At 41.7% G+C, this 21,111-nt stretch overlaps 1 protein-coding gene across 7 annotated transcripts in view; it reads left to right on the forward strand.

The window, feature by feature from the left end:
- The window catches only part of COL11A1 (collagen type XI alpha 1 chain), a 279,532-nt gene that overhangs the window by 140,548 nt on the left and 117,873 nt on the right, over positions 1–21,111 (forward strand). For all 7 annotated transcript variants that reach the window (XM_056523433.1, XM_056523427.1, XM_056523431.1 and 4 more), the window contains 6 exons: positions 2,347–2,391; positions 6,833–6,886; positions 7,431–7,475; positions 10,956–11,009; positions 14,957–15,001; positions 17,721–17,774. In XM_056523433.1, coding sequence (XP_056379408.1) covers positions 2,347–2,391; positions 6,833–6,886; positions 7,431–7,475; positions 10,956–11,009; positions 14,957–15,001; positions 17,721–17,774 — 297 coding nt within the window. The remainder of the gene's footprint in view (positions 1–2,346; positions 2,392–6,832; positions 6,887–7,430; positions 7,476–10,955; positions 11,010–14,956; positions 15,002–17,720; positions 17,775–21,111) is intronic.

Here is a 21,111-nt window from a genome sequence, read left to right on the forward strand (position 1 = left end):
GCCCACATATTTCCTCTGTATTCACATAATATCATCATATGGTGCCTAAATAATGTTACTATACATTATCCCAATAATAGCGCTATACCATGTTTCCATATTATGTTACCATACAACGCCTACATAATACCGCTATTCATGATCCATACAATGCCTACATAATACCGCTATTCATGATCCATACAATGCCTACATAATGCCTCTATTATCCAAATAATACCATCATATGATGCCTAAATGCCTACAGACATTCTGAAAATAATACTATCCTATAATACCTAAATAATACCACTCTATGTTATCCCAATACTACCGCCATACATAGCCTACTGCGGTATTTGTGCTGAATTTATGCAGAATTTCTTGCAGTCAACACACAGATTCCGGACAGAATTCTGTGTCCCGTTGACTTCATTGGGACTCTGCTGCGGAATTCCACAAAAGAACTGAGATTTTTTTTTTTTTTTGCCGCAATCCAGAATGCAGAATTTCTGCAGCAGAAAATCTGCTGTGTGATTAGGACAGTGTGATTTCCGAGCAGAATTTTTTCTCACGGATTTTGCACAGAATTTCTACCGTGTGAACAGAGTTTCCGCCACAGGGTGCAAATTTGTTGCGGAAAATGTAGCAATTTTTCCATTGAACTGAATGGGCCTTGCAGAAATCACAGGCACTTGCCGCCAAAATTTTCGGCCCCATTGAGGTCAACGGAACAGAATTTCAGAAGCTGAAATTTCCGGAACAAATCTGCCTGTTGTGAAATCTCATCCTCTGATAGCGGAAGATTGAAGGCCGTCTCTCTTTTGGCCGGATCTGTTGCGTTACTGATAACCGGAGCTCATGGCGCACATTAACAAATTGCTTTCTACAGATCCCGAATAATTTAGCAGCAGTGATGGATGTCTGTAATTAGGGGGCGTATGCAAATGATCCACACTTAAAATTTTACTATATGACTTGTACAATTAATAGACGCGACTCATTCCAGGACATCTTACTATACATATAAGGGGTGATGGTTTTTGTCCTTAAAATATTTCTGGGAATTTAAAGTGTACCTGTCATAGTGCAAAAAAAAATATAAAAATAAATTAAAGATATGTTACTTAGTACCTAATCCTGATCATCTACATATCATTTTTATGTGTGTCTAGGACCTATATATCCCAAACAAATAGCATTTATATGTTGCTCACTTTCTTTTTGTTCTTTCCTTCTGAGGGGGCGTGTCCATCTCTCTCCCTCACTGTGATGACTTGAGTCTGGCAGTCTGTAAATCACTGCACAATAGTTTTTATACACATTTGCATACATTTTCTATCTGTTCCTAGTAAAGCTGGATGCTAATCAACATAGCTGTCACTATGTGGGTCATTCAGCTTTCATAGACTCCTGAATGTCTGATCAGCTTCTTTGTCATTCAGGAGTCAGAGAAAGCTTTGGCTGCTCTAGCATGCTGAGTTGTAGTTTTGCATTTCAACAGCTGGAACTACAACTCCCAGCATTCCCACATATCCTTTGTAGTTTTGCAAGAGCTGGAGGCACAAAGCTGGAGAATACACAGCTCTAAAACAGAGTTTTACAAAGATTGCACCCCCAGTTGTTGTAAAACTACAACTTCCCATCATTGAAGTTGTAGTTTAGATACAGCTGAAGGCTGTAGCGGTGCAATGGTGATCTCCTATACCAGATACCAACATGCTGCCACGCCCCCTCCCATAGACTTGCATTGAGGGGGCGTGGTCGTGATGTCACAAGCTTCTGGCGCTGCAGCCAGGGTTCTAAACGAACACCGGGTGCTGCAGGGAGATTGCGAGGGTTCCCCTTTAAGAATAGTGACCAGTGGCTTCTGCACCACACAATAAAAATATCACAATTATGTTCTGTTTTGTTTATAAAAATAAAAAAAAAGAATAAAATCGAAATTTTTTAATTAAAAAAAAAAGGGGGGGGGGGACAATCTCAAATAAAAATAAAAATAAACAGGATGTTTGCTCATTGGTTCGGACTGTGCTGTTGAAATGCAGATGTGAACCAAACCTTAGAATGAGACAGATCTGTCAAACAGCATGGAGCACGTTGTTACGCCTGTCTAGTCTTAGTTTACTATGTAAATCTGGGTCCCGGTCCCATTCCATTAGCAGGTAAACCCGACACCACACGGTGGATACATCTGCATTCAGTCCTCGGCTTTCTACAATTAACCTTTTCTGTCCATCCTGGGAAAGGTTACACAACACGACAGATATTTTTCACTTTGACAAACACAAACGCACCGGTTTCTTGTCCCACTTTACGTGCCGTGTGTCTAAATAACCGGTGAAACAGCTTTTTTTTGTGTAACAGGGAGAAGATGGAGAGGTTGGACCCAGAGGGCTGCCCGGTGAACCTGTGAGTGACACGTTAATCTGTTGTATACAGAGCTCTCACTTTATATCTGTACAATTTCACAACGTGGCGTAACATGCCGCTATGTCCCTGACCGAGAAGAATCAGTCCCAGCTCCTGTGTAACCCTTACCCTGCCGAATGGCCCGCACTATCTCTTCCAAGAACCTGTTGAGTGGATTTCTCTGCTTATCCAGAAAGTGAATTAAAGGGGTACTCCGGTGGAATACATTTATTTGTAAATGACTTCTATAAAAAAGAAAAATCGTTATCCTTCCAGTACTTTTTAGCAGCTGTATGGTATAGAGGAGATTCTTTTCTTTTTTGAATTTCTTTTTTGTCTTGTCCACAGTGCTCTCTGCTGACACCTGATGCCCGTATCAGGAACTGTCAAGAGTATCATAGGTTTGCTATGGGGATTTTCTCCTGCTCTGGACAGTGACGGCAGAGGACACTGTGGACAAGACAAAAAAGAAATAAAAAAAAGAAAATAATTTCCTCTGTAGCATACAGCTGTTTAACTTTCTGGACCCAGTTGATTAAAAAAAAAAAATGTTTTCCACCGGAGTACCCCTTTAAGCAAGAAAGAAACCTATAATATTTTACTGGATATTCCCTTAAAGGGGTACTCCATTGGAAAACATAATTTTTTTTTTTAAATCAACTGGTGCCAGAAAGTTAAATAGATTTGTAAATTATTTCTATTTAAAAATCTTAATCCTTCCAGTACTTATCAGCTGTTAAATGTTCTTTTCTTTTTTAATTTCCTTTCTGTCTGACCACAGTGCTTTCTGCTGACACCTCTGTCCATTTTAGGAGCTGTGCACGGCAAACCTAGACAGTTCCTGACAGGGACAGAGGTGTCAGTAGAGAGCACTGTGGTCAGACAGAAAGGAAGTTCGAGAAGAAAAGAGCTTCCCCTGTAGCATACAGCAGCTGATAAGTACTGGAAGGATTAAGATTTTTTAATCAAAGTAATTTACAAATCTTTTTCACTTTCTGGCACCAGTTTTCCAGTGGAGTACCCCATTAAAGGAAAATGGTCAGCCTGTTCACCAACACTAAGCCCAATCACTGGGTTTTATGGTGGGTGAACAGGAGTCTGATAAGTGGGCACTGACTAAAATACGTACCTTAGGTCCGGAGATATGTCCCGCCGTAGATCTGCTGCTATATTCTCTGAATAGCAGCTGAGGCAGGGACCCTTCAGCTCAATTTGCATAATCATTGTCGCTGGTCATGTGAGCGCTTAGTCGGCGCACACACTCACGTGACCACTGACTTCAAGTCACTAGGACGTGGAGTCACAGACAATGAATATGCAAATTGAGCGGGCGGGGCCCGACCTCAGCGCGCATTTCAGAGAATATAGAAGACGAATATTCGGCTGGACCTATTGTACGTATTTTGGTCAGTGACCCCTCATCGGACTCCGGTTCACCCACAATATAACCCAGTGTATTGACCGTTTTCCTTTACATTTCTCACCTTTAGTGGATAAGTCAATGAATTTATCTTGAGCTGCAAAAATCATATGCGTATGTGTCATCTACGATGACTGCGGTGACCGCCAACTGTGTTGTCTCCACCAGCGCCGGACCATTATCACTGGGTTTTATGGTGGGTGAACAGGAGTCTGATAAGTGGGCACTGACTAAAATACGTACCTTAGGTCCGGAGATATGTCCCGCCGTAGATCTGCTGCTATATTCTCTGAATAGCAGCTGAGGCAGGGACCCTTCAGCTCAATTTGCATAATCATTGTCGCTGGTCATGTGAGCGCTTAGTCGGCGCACACACTCACGTGACCACTGACTTCAAGTCACTAGGACGTGGAGTCACAGACAATGAATATGCAAATTGAGCGGGCGGGGCCCGACCTCAGCGCGCATTTCAGAGAATATAGAAGACGAATATTCGGCTGGACCTATTGTACGTATTTTGGTCAGTGACCCCTCATCGGACTCCGGTTCACCCACAATATAACCCAGTGTATTGACCGTTTTCCTTTACATTTCTCACCTTTAGTGGATAAGTCAATGAATTTATCTTGAGCTGCAAAAATCATATGCGTATGTGTCATCTACGATGACTGCGGTGACCGCCAACTGTGTTGTCTCCACCAGCGCCGGACCATTATAACACAGTCTTGTGATATATACTGCAGCAGTGTTTCCCAACCAGTGAGCCTCCAGTCATGCTGGGAGTTATAGGTTCACAATGTCTGGAGGCGCACAGATAGTGAACCCTATGCTATAGTATTGCCCAGTTAATGTATATGAATAAGGAGGCGTTCACCCGGCCGCCGGTCCCCGTTTTTTTAAATCCCCGTTTCGGTTCCGTTCTTGCAGGCTGTAAATGGATTAAAAATGGTTTTAAAAAAAACCCAATCATGTCAATGGAATTTTTTTACAATCCGTTTACATCTGTTTGTACCCGTCTGCGCTCGAAAAAATAATGGAAGAAAAAACGGATACAGAAAATTTTACATTGAAGTCTATGGAAAACAGATGAGCCTTTAAAGGGGTAGTCCAGTGGTGAAAAACTTATCCCCTATCCTAAAGATACGGGATAAGTTTGAGATCGCGGGGGGTCCGACCGCTGGGGCCCCCTGCGATCTCTCTGTACAGGGCCCCGGCTCTCCGGCCTGATAGCGGGTGTCGACCCCCGCACGAAGTGGCGGCCGACACGCCCCCTCAATACATCTCTATGGCAGAGCCGGAGATTGCCGAAGGCAGCGCTTCGGTTCTGCCATAGAGTTGTATTGAGGGGGCGTGTTGGCCGCCGCTTCGTGTGGAGTCCACACGCCCCCCTTCCCGCGGGCTGTCGGGGCTCTGTACAGGAGATCGCAGGGGGCCCCAGCAGTCGGACCCCCGCGATCTGCAACTTATCACTTAAGATAGGGGATAAGTTGTTCACCACTGAGTCACCACTGGACTACTCCTTTAATGTCATCCGTTTGCATCTATTTTTTCAATCCACTTTTTGATCCGTTTTTACTTCTGAGCATGCTCAGAACAAAAAAAAAAATTTTTTTGTTTATTAACTGAACAATAACGGATTCCAAACAGATACAAACGAATAGCATACGTTTGCATTCGTTATTGTCCGTTTTTATTAAAGTCTGTTTTTATTTTAGACGGGAGAAGAACGGGACAGGTCTAGACGGTCGTGTGAACGCAGCCTAAAACACTATAGTGGTAATTCGCTCTTAAATGGGTATTCCAGGAATGAAAAAAAAACAGACCTAATTTCGATCAAAGACCGCTCCCTGTCTGTCTCCACTTTGGTGTGTTATTACAACTTGGCTCCATTCACTTCAATGGAGCTGAGCTGCAGAACCACACCCAACCTGGAGACAAGGACGGCGCTGTCTTTGAAAGAAAAAAAAGCCTGTTTTTTTATTCCTGGAATACCCCTTTAATACAGATGTGTCCTTTCATACCTTTCCTCTTGGCTTCGAGAAAACCCAAAATGAGTGGGGTATGATGACCAAAGAATGTGATTTTTGCCATACTCTGTCAGGAGGTGTTTATACTACATTGGGAAAACCAATGGTGGTGATATAAACCGCCTCCTGTTGAGGGTTTTGCTGGCATGTCACTGTATCGTATTCGCTTTGCGTTGTGAGAAATTGGCGTAATGATATTCACGGATAGGTAAGGCTGGACACAAATGTAAGTGCAGACAAGTAGCCGTTCTTTGTTTAGCTAAAATTTCCACTTTAGGCCCCTTTCACACGACAGGTATCATCCTGCTTTTTTACTGCCGTTATTTTACAATAAAGGATGAAAAAAAAAAAAAACTGATGCAATAACTGGTAATAACGGATGATAACTGATGACCATCATCCGTTATTTTTAATGGGTTTTTTCTTTAAAAAAATCTTGTTCATCCGTTACCATCCGTTATTACCAGTTACATCCGTTTTTTTTTAATCAGGTTTTTAACCCTTTTTTTCTAATGCTGTACTGAGCATGCTCAGTGCAAAAAAACTGATGTTAAAAACCTGACAATAACTGATGATAACGGATGTTTTTTTTTTCTAACAATCCGTTTCCCATAGACTTTAATGTTTCATTTTAACATCCGTTTCCCATAGACTTTAATGTTTCATTTTAACATCCGGTTTTTCACCATATTTTTATTTTTTTTTTGCCGGCCCAAAAATTAGCGCATGCACCGTTATTTGAAAAAAAACGGTCAAAAATAACTGACATTAGTAAAAACGGACATGCCTGATGCAAAAGGATGTCCAAAAAATCCCATTGACATGAATGGGATTTTTTGCCGCCCGTTTTCAGGACTTTTTGCTGGGAGTAATAACGGAAGTTTTTTTTTTTTTTACCGGATGATACCTGTAGTGTCAAAGGGGCCTTTTTAGTATTTTAAGGTAATATCCACAAAGAATAACTATATTTTTAACTACTATATTTTATTTCCAGGGTGAACGAGGATTGTTGGGACCAAGAGGTCCTCCTGGTCCTCCCGGCCAACATGTAAGTATTTGACAATTGCGACTTCTTCAAGAAGAATAAGGTATATAGGTCCGATAAAAATGGATACAAAACCAGAATCCCAAATAGACGGATAGACGGTCAGGCCCATTCTAAAGCCTTAGGATTGACCACGAATAATTGGAGAATTTTTGGCTCAAGGCTAATTTTGAAAGACATTATTTTATTGGGGTCGACTTTTTGGGACTTTTTGGGAAACTCAACTATAGGGGATAACTCGTTCTTCTATGGCCCTGTTTTAGCTCGAAATATCTCACGCTAGAACAGTCGTCTCAAAGTGTGGCCCTCCAGATGTTGCAAAACTTCAACTCCCAGCATGCCCGGACAGCCGTTGGCTGTCCGGGCATGCTGGGAGTTGAAGTTTTGCAACATCTGGAGGGCCAAAGTTTGAGACCACTGATCTAGAAGAATAGAAAATTGGGGCAAATTGGGGCAAATGACCTTCTGAAAATATGTCTTATTTCACATGACATTAGGTTCTGTATGGTTAACCCTTGATATGACCTTTGAACTCTTATTTCCTCAGGGTGTTGCTGGTGTTGATGGTCCTCCTGGACCCAAAGGAAATATGGTAAGTACGTTTTCTACTGTTTTGATTCTGTAATGTCTATTGGGCAAAACACTGCCGTGTAATCCATATCATTAATAGTGTTGAGCGGCATAGGCCATATTCGATTTTGCGCTATTTCGCGAATATATGGAGGAATATTCGGCATATATTCGCTAAATTCGCATATTCGTAATATTCGCAGTATATTTTTGCATAAGCGAAAATTTGCATATGCTAAAAATGTGCATACGGGAAAATTAGCATATGCAAAAATTAGCATATGCGGAAATTCGAATATACGGAAATTTGCATATGCTAATTTTCGCATCTGCGAAAATTCGCACGCCAGTCTAACACAGTAGTATTAGAGTCTTCTTTACACCACACAAGCTGGAAGCAGAGAGGGATGATCATTGTGATGTGTACTGTGAAAAAAACGAATATTCGTAATTGCGAATATATAGTGCTATATTCACGAATATTCGCAAATTCGCGAATAAAATTTGCATCGCGAATATTCGCGAGCAACACTAATCATTAACATATATTTATGTTCTATTGTCCCCTTTACATATAAAGGCCCTACCATGAACTAGTGTTGAGCGCGAATATTCGAAAAGCTAATTTTTCGGCAAATCGGCATTTCGCAATTTTGTGAATATTTAGAATATAGCGATATATATTCGTACTGATTAATATTCTTTATGTTTTTCCTGAATATGCAAATTTATACTAATATGATAATGTATGCGAATATGCAAATATTCACAAATATTGGCACTTCTAGTCAGAGGACACTGATCCCTCCTTTTTTTAGGTGAAAGATATAATTGCGCATACGCACTATGCAAATTTTTGCATTGAAAAAAAAAACACTAGCATAGCGAATATGCGAATTTCGCGAACACAAGACGAATATTCGTCCATATATTCGCGAAGTATCGTGAATTCGAATATGGCCCCTGCCGCTCATCACTACTATAAACTAGTGTTGAGCGCGGATTTACCGCAAATATAGGCACTTGGCGATTCCCAAATATTTAGTAGTGATATATATTCATAATGACAAATATTCGTTTTTTGCGAATGTTTATGAGCTTCTACTGTCATTTCCTGCTTCTGTCAGCATTTCCTGCTTTTGGACTTTTGCCAGGCCGGCAGGAGTTCAAAGTCTGTGCAAGAGATGGGGGGGGGGGGGGGGGGGATGTGCTCTGGACAAGTAGGGAGACACCTAGTGGCAGCATTTTTAAACACAAATAAAGCATAGAAAACTTCATTTTTTTTAAAACAAAGTACATTAGAAAGATTTTTTTTTTTATTTACCATAAGGAGTGCAATAGCAAAAATTTGTTTTAATGAGAGTGCCCATTTAAGGTTTATAGAGGCCTATAGACACATTGGCTATATTTCTGCTGACATAGCTGCTTTATAGTCACCATGAGGCCCATTTTCCAAATGCTTCTCGCAATGCTCTTCTCAAGACAAAACAATCTGCTAAGAGGTATTGTAGACTGACCGACATGCTATTGTTGGCAGATCTACCCTGAAATTGTATGACCTGCCAGGAATACCCAAGTCCCTATGGGCAGCTTTGGTTTCTATGTACACTACACCGCATCTCCTAGTGTAGACCTTACAGTGGATCCGGATCAGATCCCAAATAAGAAAAATGAAGCTGATATTAAATGTATTGATCACAAGGTGTGTAGCACAACTAACCATTTATATAGTGGAACCAGGCGTGTAGCTGAAGGGGGTGCATAGGTAGCAGTTGTCCCTGGGCCTGGATGCCTGAGGGGCCCCAAAGACTTTTCTGCCACATAAGAAAACTCATGTCTTTGAAATGGCACATGGAAGGTGGGGACTCTATAACACCTTTTTGCACTAAGGCCCAGGAGCCTTATGTAACGCCTCTAAGTGAGACCGCCTCACAGTGCTAAAATTTGCTTTCATAGGACTATGGGGGAGGAGAAACACCCTTTGAGTTTACATTGAAATACCAGACAGATATTTCCTTGGTTGAATTAGAACTCATACATCGGTAGTCCAAACCACAATATGACTGCTTAAAGGGTTCATCCTAACATTTCAAGAAAGGTTATGTGTTTGATTGGTGGGGGTATGACCGCTGGAACCCTCAATGCTCACAAGAATGGGCCCCTAGGGACCCTGTTTAGATGGAGCAGGAGTTTATCATGCTCACTGCTGCTTTAAGGGGTACTCCGCTGCTCAGTGTTTGGAACAAACTGTTCCGAACGCTGGAGCCGGTGCCGGGAGCTCGTGATGTCATAGCCTTGCCCCCTCATGACGTCACACCCCGCCCCCTCAACGCAAGTCTATGGGAGGGGTCACGCCCCCTCCCATAGGCTTGCATTGATGGGGCGGGGCGTGACATCATGAGGGGCTGGGTCTATGACATCACGAGCACCCGGCACCGGCTCCAGCGTTCGGAACAGTTTGTTCCAAACACTGAGCCGTGGAGTACCCCTTTAACTTAAACTCTATGGGACTGCCAAAGATAGATAAATGCTGCATTTGGCTATCATTAGGTGCCCCATATGGTTTGAGTGGATTGCCAATGTACATACAGTACTTATATGGGCACTGTCACTTTTTGACATGTTCTCTGTACGTTCTTTTCCGGATCTGTGCCATGTGATCTAGACACACTTTCAATGGAAGTCTATGGAGTGTGTCTCGATCACTTGACACAAAGCAGAAAGAGGGGAGTGCGCGGCTGTACGGTGTTCTTGTACTGCTCGTTCTCCTGATCGGTGGAGGTCTAAACATTCAGACTTCTGACATGTTGCTAGGACATGTCAAAAGTTTTTCCAGGTGACAGGTAAACTTTACCGCAGCTATTTTTAAAATGGTGCCCTTAAAGGAGTAGTCCAGTCCTGAAATACGTATTCCCTATCCTAAGGAAAGGGGTTAAGTTTCAGATAGCTGGGGGTCCGACCGCTGGGCACCCCCGTGATCTCCTGTATGGGGCCCCGGCAGCCAATGGGAAGGGGGCGTGTTGACCACCGCACAAAGCAGCAGCTGACACGCCCCCTCAATTCAACTCTGTGGCAGAGACAGAGCGCTGCCTTCAGCAATCTCCGGCTTTGCCATAGCGCTGTATTGAGGGGGAGTGTTGGCAGCCGCTTTGTGCGGTGGTCAACATGCCCCCTTCCGTGGGCTACCGGGGCCCTGTACAGGAGATAGCGGGGGGCCCCAGCATTTGGACCCCCCACAATCTGAAACTTATGCCCTATCCTTAGGCTAGGGGATACGTTTTTCAGGACTGGACTACTCCTTTAAGATGTCAGTTCTTGTGGTTGGTTGGTGAAGTTCCACTAGAACCCCACCGAACAGACACATATCATCTATCCTATGGCTAGGTTACAAGTTGTAGTCTTGGAATATATAATAAACTATTAGATTGACAATATAAGATGGTTATATCCTTCTGTACCTTTGAGTGTGGAAAGGACAATTTTCTATATTTCTGCATTTTAGGGACCTCAAGGTGAACCTGGACCAGCAGGTCAACAAGGAATTCCTGGACCACAGGTATATGCCATGGAAAACTTTATTTATTTATTAACTTTTTGTTTATTTATTTATTGAAAGAGCTTTATTCATCATTCAGTCATCATTACAAGTCATACAATAAAATACACAAAGCATGTACAATATGCAGCACAGGTTCCCTAAGCTACACACTATACCACATGCTACACTAACATTCCGCTCCATCACTCGATATTGAAGAAACAAAGTCGAAAAAACAACAACACATTAAAGGGGTACTCCGCTGCTCAGTGTTTGGAACAAACTGTTCCGAACGCTGGAGCCAGGAGTTTGTGATGTCATAGCCCTGCCCCCTCATGACGTCACATTCCACCCCCTCAATGCAAGTCTATAGGAGGGGGCGTGACGACTGTCATGCCCCCTCCCATATACTTGCATTGAGGGGGCGGGGTGTGACCTCATGAGGGGGCGGGGCTATGACATCACAATCAACTGGCGCCAGCTCCAGCGTTCAGAACAGTTTGTTCCAAATGCTGAGCACCGGAGTACCCCTTTTAAGTCTCTGATCAGGGAGGGGGTTGGGGTCTATGAGGCTAACGTAAGTTTATTTATTTATTTTTTACATAAAACTCGTTCTCTTCTCCTGTTGGTGTTTTTATTTTTCAATAGGATTTTTATTATAATATGTGTGATTTCTTAGAATTGTGGAATCTACTACACTACTTCTACTATCAGAAGCCTTTATGATGGATTCCACAAAAGTTTAAAGGGGTTATGCAGGAAAAAACTTTTTTTTTTTTTTTTTTTTTATATATCAACTGGCTCCAGAAAGTTAAACAGATTTGTAAATTACTTCTATAAAAAAAAAATCTTAATCCTTGCAGTACTTATGAGCTGATGAAGTTGAGTTGTTCTTTTCGGTCTAAGTGCTCTCTGATGACACGTGTTTCGGGAACTGTCCAGAGTAGAAACAAATTCCCATAGCAAACCTCTTCTATTCTGTGCAGTTCCCGAGACAAGCAGAGATGTCAGCAGAAAGCACTGTTGCCAGACAGAAAACAACAACTCAACTTCAGCAGCTGATAATTATTGAAAGGATTAAGATTTTTTAATAGAAGTCATTTACAAATCTGTTTAACTTTCTGGAGCCAATTGATATGAAAAAAATAGTTTTTTTTCCTGGAATACCCCTTTAATATACAAGGTTCTTTACATTACTAGTACATAATATTTCATTTAGGAGGATACTGGTTCTTATTGAGGAGATCAAGATAAATAATCCCAACAAGCAATCTTTATGGGAAAAAAAATATATGCAAATTAGCTCTACTGTCTCTCTAGTGCCACCTATAGGTAGCTTTCCTGTAATTCACACTCCAAGCCAGACGGAATCATGTTCATTAGTTGTCTTTATTAACAATTTGGTCCCGAAGGAAAACAATAACTGTAATCGTTATAGCACAAATATATTCTTCGGTATTATGGTTAGGAAGTATAAATATTGACGCACAATAAAATCTAATAGAGTAGTATTGATGTGAAACAGTAGATTGTCAATTTGGTTGGCTAGACACTGGCCAGAAGGAAGCCCAGAGACATAGTCAGTAACAAAATCTGAATTTACATGCGAGCAATGTGCTTTTAAATGCAATTTATTATGCTAAACCAGGGGTCTTTAAACCACGTCCCTTCAGATGTTGCAAAACTACAACTCCCAGCATGCCCGGACAGCCGTTGGCTGTCCGGGCATGTTGGGAGTTGTAGTTTTGCACAACACAACCCTTCAATAGCTTTAGATTGTAGATAGATCCTCAATCAGCTGACTACCATTCCTCCGGTCCTTCTTATACACATGCATGCTCGGTTTGGCTGAGCGTTTATGTGTTTTGAGTTGGGAGACAACTCTGGCAGCAGCTTACCTCCCTTGAGAATCAGACATTAAAACTCAACATGTCTGATCCTCCCATGGTATGAGTAAGGCTCTATAGACCAGAAACCCGTTAGTTTAGGGTGTCATTCTCTTGCATATTTTATCTTGGACTTATCTTATTTAATGTTTCTATGTTTTGTTGTCTTTATTTTAAATTTTTTTAGATTTTTTAATGGACTTGACATAAAATGCTGGCCCGAGCACCCTTATACATGCATGATCCTTCCATGCTATGATTAAGGCTCTATAGACCCAAAACCCATTCGGGTGTGTTTCTCCTGCGTATTTTATATTGGGCTACTTGAAAATGCTATGTTTTTTGTTTTTTGTCAGTTTTTTCTTAGTTTTTTTAAAATACCCTTTTTTTATGTCTGATCCTTCCATGCAACGATTAAGGATCAATAGACCCGAAACCCGTTAGTTTGGGGTGCAATTCTCCTGCATATTTTATCTTAGACATATCCTATTGAATACATTCGTTGGGATTTTTTTATTGATTAAAAAAAAAAAGTGCTGGCCCGAGAACCTTTATACATGTCCAATCGTTCCTTTCCCTGACATTATCTGTTGAGGAAGAGTTGACATAATCCCATAGAAACAAGGTAATCAGCAGACCCACCAAAATTATTTATACTCAGGCTGCTCTTATGCCTATAGCCACCTTAAAGGGGTATTCCAGGAAAAAACTTTTTTTATATATCAACTGGTTCCAGAAAGTTAAACAGATTTGTAAATTACTTATATTAAAAAAAATCTTAATCCTTTCAGTACTTATGAGCTTCTGAAGTTAAGGTTGTTATTTTCTGTCTAAGTAATCTCTGATGACACCTCTCTCGGGAAACGCCCAGTTTAGAAGCAAATTCCCATAGCAAATCTCTTCTAAACTGGGCGGTTCCCGAGACATGTGTCATCAGAGATTACTTAGACAGAAAAGAACAACCTTAACTTCAGAAGCTCATAAGTACTGAAAGGATTAAGATTTTTTTTATAGAAGTAATTTACAAATCTGTTTAACTTTCTGGAGCCAGTTGATATATTAAAAAAAGTTTTTTCCTGGATAACCCCTTTAAGAGATCTTGGCCATCTCTACCTTATAGTTTCTTAATATTTGCAAATATATGAGGTGGGATTACATATGGCCCCAGAAGAGACTGACCACAGAGAAGGTGGTTACTCTTGATGGAGTCACATGTTTGCAAATTTAAAGGGGTACTCCGCTGGAAAACATTATTATTATTATTATTATTATTATTATTATTATTAAATCAACTGGTGCCAGAAAGTTAAACAGATTTGCAAATTATTTCTATTAAAAAAACTTAATCCTTTTAGTGCTTACCAGCTGCTGTATGATCCACAGGAATTTTCGAATTTTCTTTCTGTCTGACCACAGTGCTCTCTGCTGACACCTCTGTCCATTTTAGGAACTATCCAGAGTATTAGCAAATCTCCATAGCAAACCTATCCTGCTCTGGACAGTTCCTGATATGGACAGAGGTGTCAGCAGAGAGCACTGTGGTCAGACTGAGAAGAAATTCAAAAAGAAAAGAACTTCCTGTGGATCATACAGCAGCTGATAATTACTAGAAGGATTAAGATTTTTTTAATAGAAGTAATTTACAAATCTGTTTAACTTTCTGGCACCAGTTACATAGTTACATAGTTACATAGTTAGTACGGTCGAAAAAAGACATATGTCCATCAAGTTCAACCAGGGAATTAAGGGGTAGGGGTGTGAATAAAAAAAAAAAAAAAATGTTTTCCAGTGGAGAACCCCTTTAAGTTATTTTACGAACCAATGCTGCAAGAGTTAATATGACCAAGGGAGAGGATTGCTGGAAAGGTGGAAGATGTCCTCCCATGGACACTACAGCACCTTCTCTCTGTACAGGTCTGAGCAGTCTATGGAGAATAATGAAGGCTTGTACGTCGGACTCCTGGCTGCCCTGTGCGGGCCTTCAGGAATGCGGCTCCGTGTGGCAATAAAGCGCAGGTCTGTTCTCAGCTCACAGTGATGAATGAGATCCTGAGATATAATGTTTTCCTTTCTCAACAGGGTCTCCCTGGTCCTCAAGGCCCAATCGGTCCTCCTGGTGACAAGGTAACCTGTTACTTTACTTACATATATGGCTGTAGGGATGTAAGAAAAAATCGATTCTCACGATAATCGCGATTTTTCATTTGCCGATACAGAATCGATTCAAAATATTTTTGAATCGATTCTTTTAGGGATGTGGAATTTTTATCTGCGGACGCCCGGAACAGCATGATAAACGCACTTTATCTTACCTGCCAACGAGCCCCCGGAGCTCCGGTACAGATGTTCGGTCCCCGGGCTGTATTCTTCTTACTTCCTGTTAGTCCGGCACGTCACATGGAGCTTCAGCCTATCACTGGCCGCAGCGATGTCCCGCCTCCGCTGGTGATAGGCTGAAGCTCCATGTGACGTGCCGGGCTAACAGGAAGTAAGAAGAATACAGCCCGGGGACCGAACACCTGTACCGGACTGTACCAGAGCTCCGGGGGCTCGTTGGCAGGTAAGATAAAGTGCGTTTTATTTTATTTTGCAGCCCGGACGGGATAACATGAGAAAAGTGAGCACCAGAGTACTAGATCGCCGCTGTCAAAGCTGACAGCGGCGTCTATTGGGATCTATGAATGCTCCCAGGTGGGCGATATATCGGGATATATCGCGATGTATCGTCACCTAGACGGTATCGCGATATATCGGGATATATCGAATCGCCACACTGGTATCGCCATTCGAATCGAATCGCCAAATTCTTGGCGATTCACACCCCTATATGGCTGTAATGACTTTTCCATGTGTTTTGTGTATAGAGACGTTCAGACCAAAGACTAAGATCTACTTACAACAGAGCAGAAGTCCCAGAGTCATTGTATATAAGGCCAGGTTCACATTGCTGTCCTGCTCCGGTATATGGAGTTCCATTGGTCAGTCCGTCGGAATATAGAGAGTTAAGCGGAGTAAAAAAATAAAATAGCGCATGTCCTAGAGTTTTTCTCCACTAAACTTCAGTCAAATACCGGATCCCCGGCCGAGCCCATTCAAGTCTAAGGGATCAAGGACTGGTGCAAGGATTTTTGCCACCCTTGGTTAAAGCTAATTTTGCTGCCCCTTGACCCCCCTCTTTGGCTCTGCCCTTTCACATGCCCCACCTTACTACTGAGGTGACACACTGTAACAATCCTTCTCCCCATGTAATCTCCTTACCACTGGGGTGACACACTGTAACAAACCTCCTCCTCATGTAATCTCCTTACTACTGGGATGACACACTGTAACAAACCTCCTCCTCATGTAATCTCCTTACTACTGGGGTGACACACTGTAACAAACCTCCTCCTCATGTAATCTCTTTACTACTTGGGTGACACACTGTAACCAACCTCCTCCTCATGTAATCTCCTTACTACTGGGGTGACACACTGTAACAAACCTTCTCCTCATGTAATCACTTTACTACTGGTGTAACACACTGTAACAAACCTCCTCCTCATGTAATCTCCTTACTACTGGGGTGACACACTGTAACAAACCTCCTCCTCATGGAATTACCTTACTACTGGGGTGACACACTGTAACAAACCCTCTCCTCATGCGATGGTGGTTCTGGCTGGGCGTTTTCTTCAGATGAGCGGCGGGTGCTTCAGATGCTGGCTGGTTACTAACTTTCCTGCAGCAGGCAGAGCAGCACCCCCATCAAGAGGGCACTCTAGGCAGCCGCCTATTTTGCCTATAGGTAGAACCGGCCCTGAAGGGATCAATGGGGACCTGGTGGTATCAGTTGTTCTCCGACCCGTTCATTCAAAGCCCAACAGCATTGTGAACCGAGCCTAAAGAGATCAAATACCATCACCTAGGGCAGAGGTCCCCAACCCAGTCCTCAAGGCACACCAACAGTTTAGGATATTAATTTTTCCCCGTTCTATTCCACTGGGACAACTGAAAAAAACTTGTAATGTTGGTGGGGCTTGAGGACTGGGTTGGGGACCACTTACCTAGAGACCTGAAAATTTAGATGTTCGAACGAACATAGCGAACATTCGAATTTCGCGAACATAGGACAAATAATTGTCAATATATTCACAAAATATCACAAATCAGAATATGGCCCCTGCTGCTCATCACTTCCAAAGACGCCTCTGTCCAATAAGAAAACACCAGTTTTTATAAATACCACATGGTAGACATGGGGCCCGTTACAGATTTTGCATTGGGGCCCAGAAGCGACAATTTACGCCTCTGCCTGACACATCATAATATCCCAGTTATTTACGGTAAAATGTAAAAAAATTTGCCCTGCAACATCAGACATACTCCGTTCTGCTGTATTAGGGAAAGTGGCGCTTGTAATTCATAGATACGTCTAGAATATAATGCTTTTATAGCGGGATACTTTAGTTTACATTAAGCGCTTTCTGACTGCGAAAGATTACAAACTGTGGAAAGTTTTGCGCATAAAATAACAAAATGATACGAATATGATTCCCGCGCATTATCAGAAATGAGGCAAAACGCTATTCGGAGGCTCATATTGAAGATTTGCCCTTAAGATGAAAAGAAGGATTCTGTTTTGCTTGTGCTATGGCGGCATTTCTCTTACTTATGTAATTGCTTTATACAGTAATTGTATATTAATTCAGCGAGATTCAGTCTTATGGAAGAGAAGAGGCCGAGATTGTTTAATTATACGACACATCACTTTCAATGAGCGTTAGATCTGTTTACTTCAATGGACTGTGGTTTATGTCTCTGCCATCCCAGCATTATTCTTATCTGTGTCTTATGTGTTTAGGGACCACAAGGAAAACCTGGTCTGCCCGGATTACCTGGAGCTGATGGACCACCGGTAAGTAGAGAGAAAGGACTACGGCACATTTACTGTTGGATTTTCGTAGAAATTTAATAGAAAAAAGTCAGGGAAGATGGACTATATTTAGCAATATCATGTGCTCGTTAGATAATTAGTAACCCCCCCCCCTCCAAAAAATAAATAAATAAAAAATAGAAAATAAATTATATATATATATATATATATATATATATATATATATATATATATATATATATATTTATATATTTATTATTTATTTATTATTTATTTATTTTCAATTTTTTATTTATTAATTTTTTGGAGAGGGGGGGGGGTACATTTTCCACAATCTGAGTAAGCATGCAATTGCTAGAGAGGAAGGAATTGGTTCAGAACAAACAGATTTAGCTCTAAATCCCCCACCATCACCAAACAAATTGGATATGTTTAGGCGAATCATGTACAAGAGCAGGGACTCCTATTGAAAGAAGGAGTCTCTGATTCTCCTCCCTGAGCGGCAAGACACACATTCCCTGGACAGGGTGCAAAGTGCTCAACCCAGTGAATACGGCTGCCCAGGGCAAATTGGCCCGGGCGCATGTTAACTATGTTTGCTCTCATTGCCTATGGAAGCAGGGACTCCTGTCTTTTTCAGATTTTTGGACAATCTGAGTTAGCATGCAGTTGCTAGAGATGAAAGAATTGGTTAAGAGCAAACAGATATAGTTGTAAATCCCCCACCACCACCCAAAAATTGCATTTAGGGATAAGTTTTAGGGAATCATGTACAGGAGCAGGGACTCCTATCTAAAGAAGGAGTCACCGATTCTCCTCCCTGAGTGGCAAGGCGCACATTTACTGGACAGGGTGCAAAGCGCTCAACCCAGCGAGTACAGCTGCCCAGAGCAAATTGGCCTGGGCGCATGTTAACTATGTTTTCTCTCATTGCCTACGGAAGCAGGGACTCCTGTCTTTTTCTAATTTTTGACAATCTGAGTGAGGCCCCCATGCTGCTCAGACGGTAGCTAGCATTGCTTGCGGTTTCTAGAAATAAAGGACTTGGTTCGGCATAAACAGATATAGTTTTGAGGTGGATTTTTATTGGGAAATTATTTTGCGCAAATCATGTACAGGAGCAGGGACGCCAGTCAAATGAAGGAGTACCTGCTTCTCCGTACTGAGCGGCAAGGCACGCATTCACTGTGCTGGGTGCAGTGCACTTAGCTCAGCGAGTACGGTAGCCCAGAGCAAAAATGGCCAGGCAAATGTTAACTATGTATGCCACAGCTCTCAGTACCTAGAGTAGCAGGGACTTCTATTTTTTACAGGAGTCCCTGCTCCTGAATGAATCCGAATTGGCTGTTGAATCCAGATCCAGTCAAATCCATTGGTCAATTTGTATGGAGAGATTTTCATCTGAAGCAGAGAATCAGGATCAGTTGATCAAAAATTGTATATAAAAATATATATATATCCTTTATAAGATAGCAATTCTTATAAAGTTATAAAGTCTTATAAGTTTCCACTAATCCACTAAACCTCTAGTACAGTGTTTCGCAAAACAGGGTGCCTCCAGCTGTTGTAAAACTACAACTCCCAGCATGCCCGGACAGCCAACGGCTGTCCGGGCATGCTGGGAGTTGTAGTTTTGCAACAGCTGGAGGTGTCCTGGTTTGGGAACCACTGCTCTAGGATGTAAACAGGACCTAAAACACCCCAAAAAAAAAAAAAAAAAAATCACAGCTTCTCTCCAAAATTGGTTTGAATAATTTCGATTACATCCCTCAGTTTATTAAGAATAATCTTTACACACGTAAAAAAAAAAAAAAAAAAAATGACTAAAAGCGTAGTAACGGCGAATATTCAGTCACCAACAGCAATTATCTCATAAAGTTACCTACATTTCAGATAATGGGTACAAAACCGTAATTTATAGGCCCGTTTCTCAATTTTAGGGAGCGACATTAAAATGTACGCTATTAATGTTGATTTAGGATGGGTATTATTGCCTTATAAATAAGCGCAAATCCGACATAAGTACACAGCGCTCACTTGAGCGTTCTATTCCTTTACTCAGATGCGTTGTTTTCCCGCATTACCATAATTCGCCATTCGCTTTTTTTTTTTTTTTCATCATTACGGCTTTGCTTTATTTTTTAGTGCCGGCGACTAATCAAACGACAATAAGAAACAAGGCCCAGAAAATGAATTAATATTTTATTGACCTTTAGTGAATCATGCCCCATTACTTCCTCCCATATCTCTTCTTCTCGAATTAATCCCAAGCAGTCGAGCAAACATTCCTTTAATATGATTTCAATCTAAAATACCTGCTATCCATTCTGGGTTTGCAGTTTTCTATTTTCCTCTATTTCTTATATTGGCCCCTATGGAGATATATGGGCATTGAAGGGAAGTTCTCTTATTTTTTTTTATTTTTTTTTCGGCAGGCTCCATGCTTTTCGGAAGTGTAGGAACATCATTTATTGCAGTAAATGGGATCTTTAAAGGGGTTATCCAGGAAAAAAAAAATGTTTTTAAATATCAACTGGCTCCAGAAAGTTAAACAGATTTGTAAATGACTTCAATTAAAAAATCTTAATCCTTTCAGTACTTATGAGCTGCTGAAGTTGAGTTGTTCTTTTCTGTCTAAGTGCTCTCTGATGACACCTGCCTCGGGAATGGTCCAGAGTAGAAGCAAATCCCCATAGCAAACCTCTTCTACTCTGTGCAGTTCCCGAGACAAGCAGAGATGTCAGCAGAGAGCACTGTTGCCAGACAGAACTCAACTTCAGCAGCTGATAATTATTGGAAGGATTAAGATTTATTAATAGAAGTAATTTACAAATCTATTTAACTTTTTGGAGCCAGTTGATATCATTTTTTTTTTTTTTTTTTTTAAAAGGGGTACTCCGGAAAAGTCATCTTATCCCATATCCACAGGCTAGGGTTTGTCTGATCCCGGGGAGTCCGACCCCCTGGGATCTTGTATGGGGCCCAGCAACTCATTCGTTCTTGGAATGTCCTGGCCAATATCTTACGGGGTGAATGGGATTGACGATCTGCTCTCGCTCGTTTGATAGGGTGGGGACCGGATGAATGAGTTGCTAGCCCCGTTTAGGAGATTACAGGGAGGTCTCAGCAATCGGACCCCCGCAATTTGACACTTTTCCACAGGATAAGTGTTATGAGTCTGATCGCGGGTGGGGTGGGGTGGGGTGCGGGTGGTCCAACCGCTGCCCCCCTCTATGATCTCATGTACAGAGCCTAGCAAATCATCATTCTTGGAGCACTCCAGCCCCTAATTTACAAGACCAGAGGGATTAACGTCTCACCCGGCCAATTACCGGCAGAGATGAGATGGGGGCAGGAG

This window comes from Hyla sarda, chromosome 6 (assembly GCF_029499605.1).
Source record: "Hyla sarda isolate aHylSar1 chromosome 6, aHylSar1.hap1, whole genome shotgun sequence".
In the NCBI taxonomy this organism is placed as follows: domain Eukaryota; kingdom Metazoa; phylum Chordata; class Amphibia; order Anura; family Hylidae; genus Hyla; species Hyla sarda.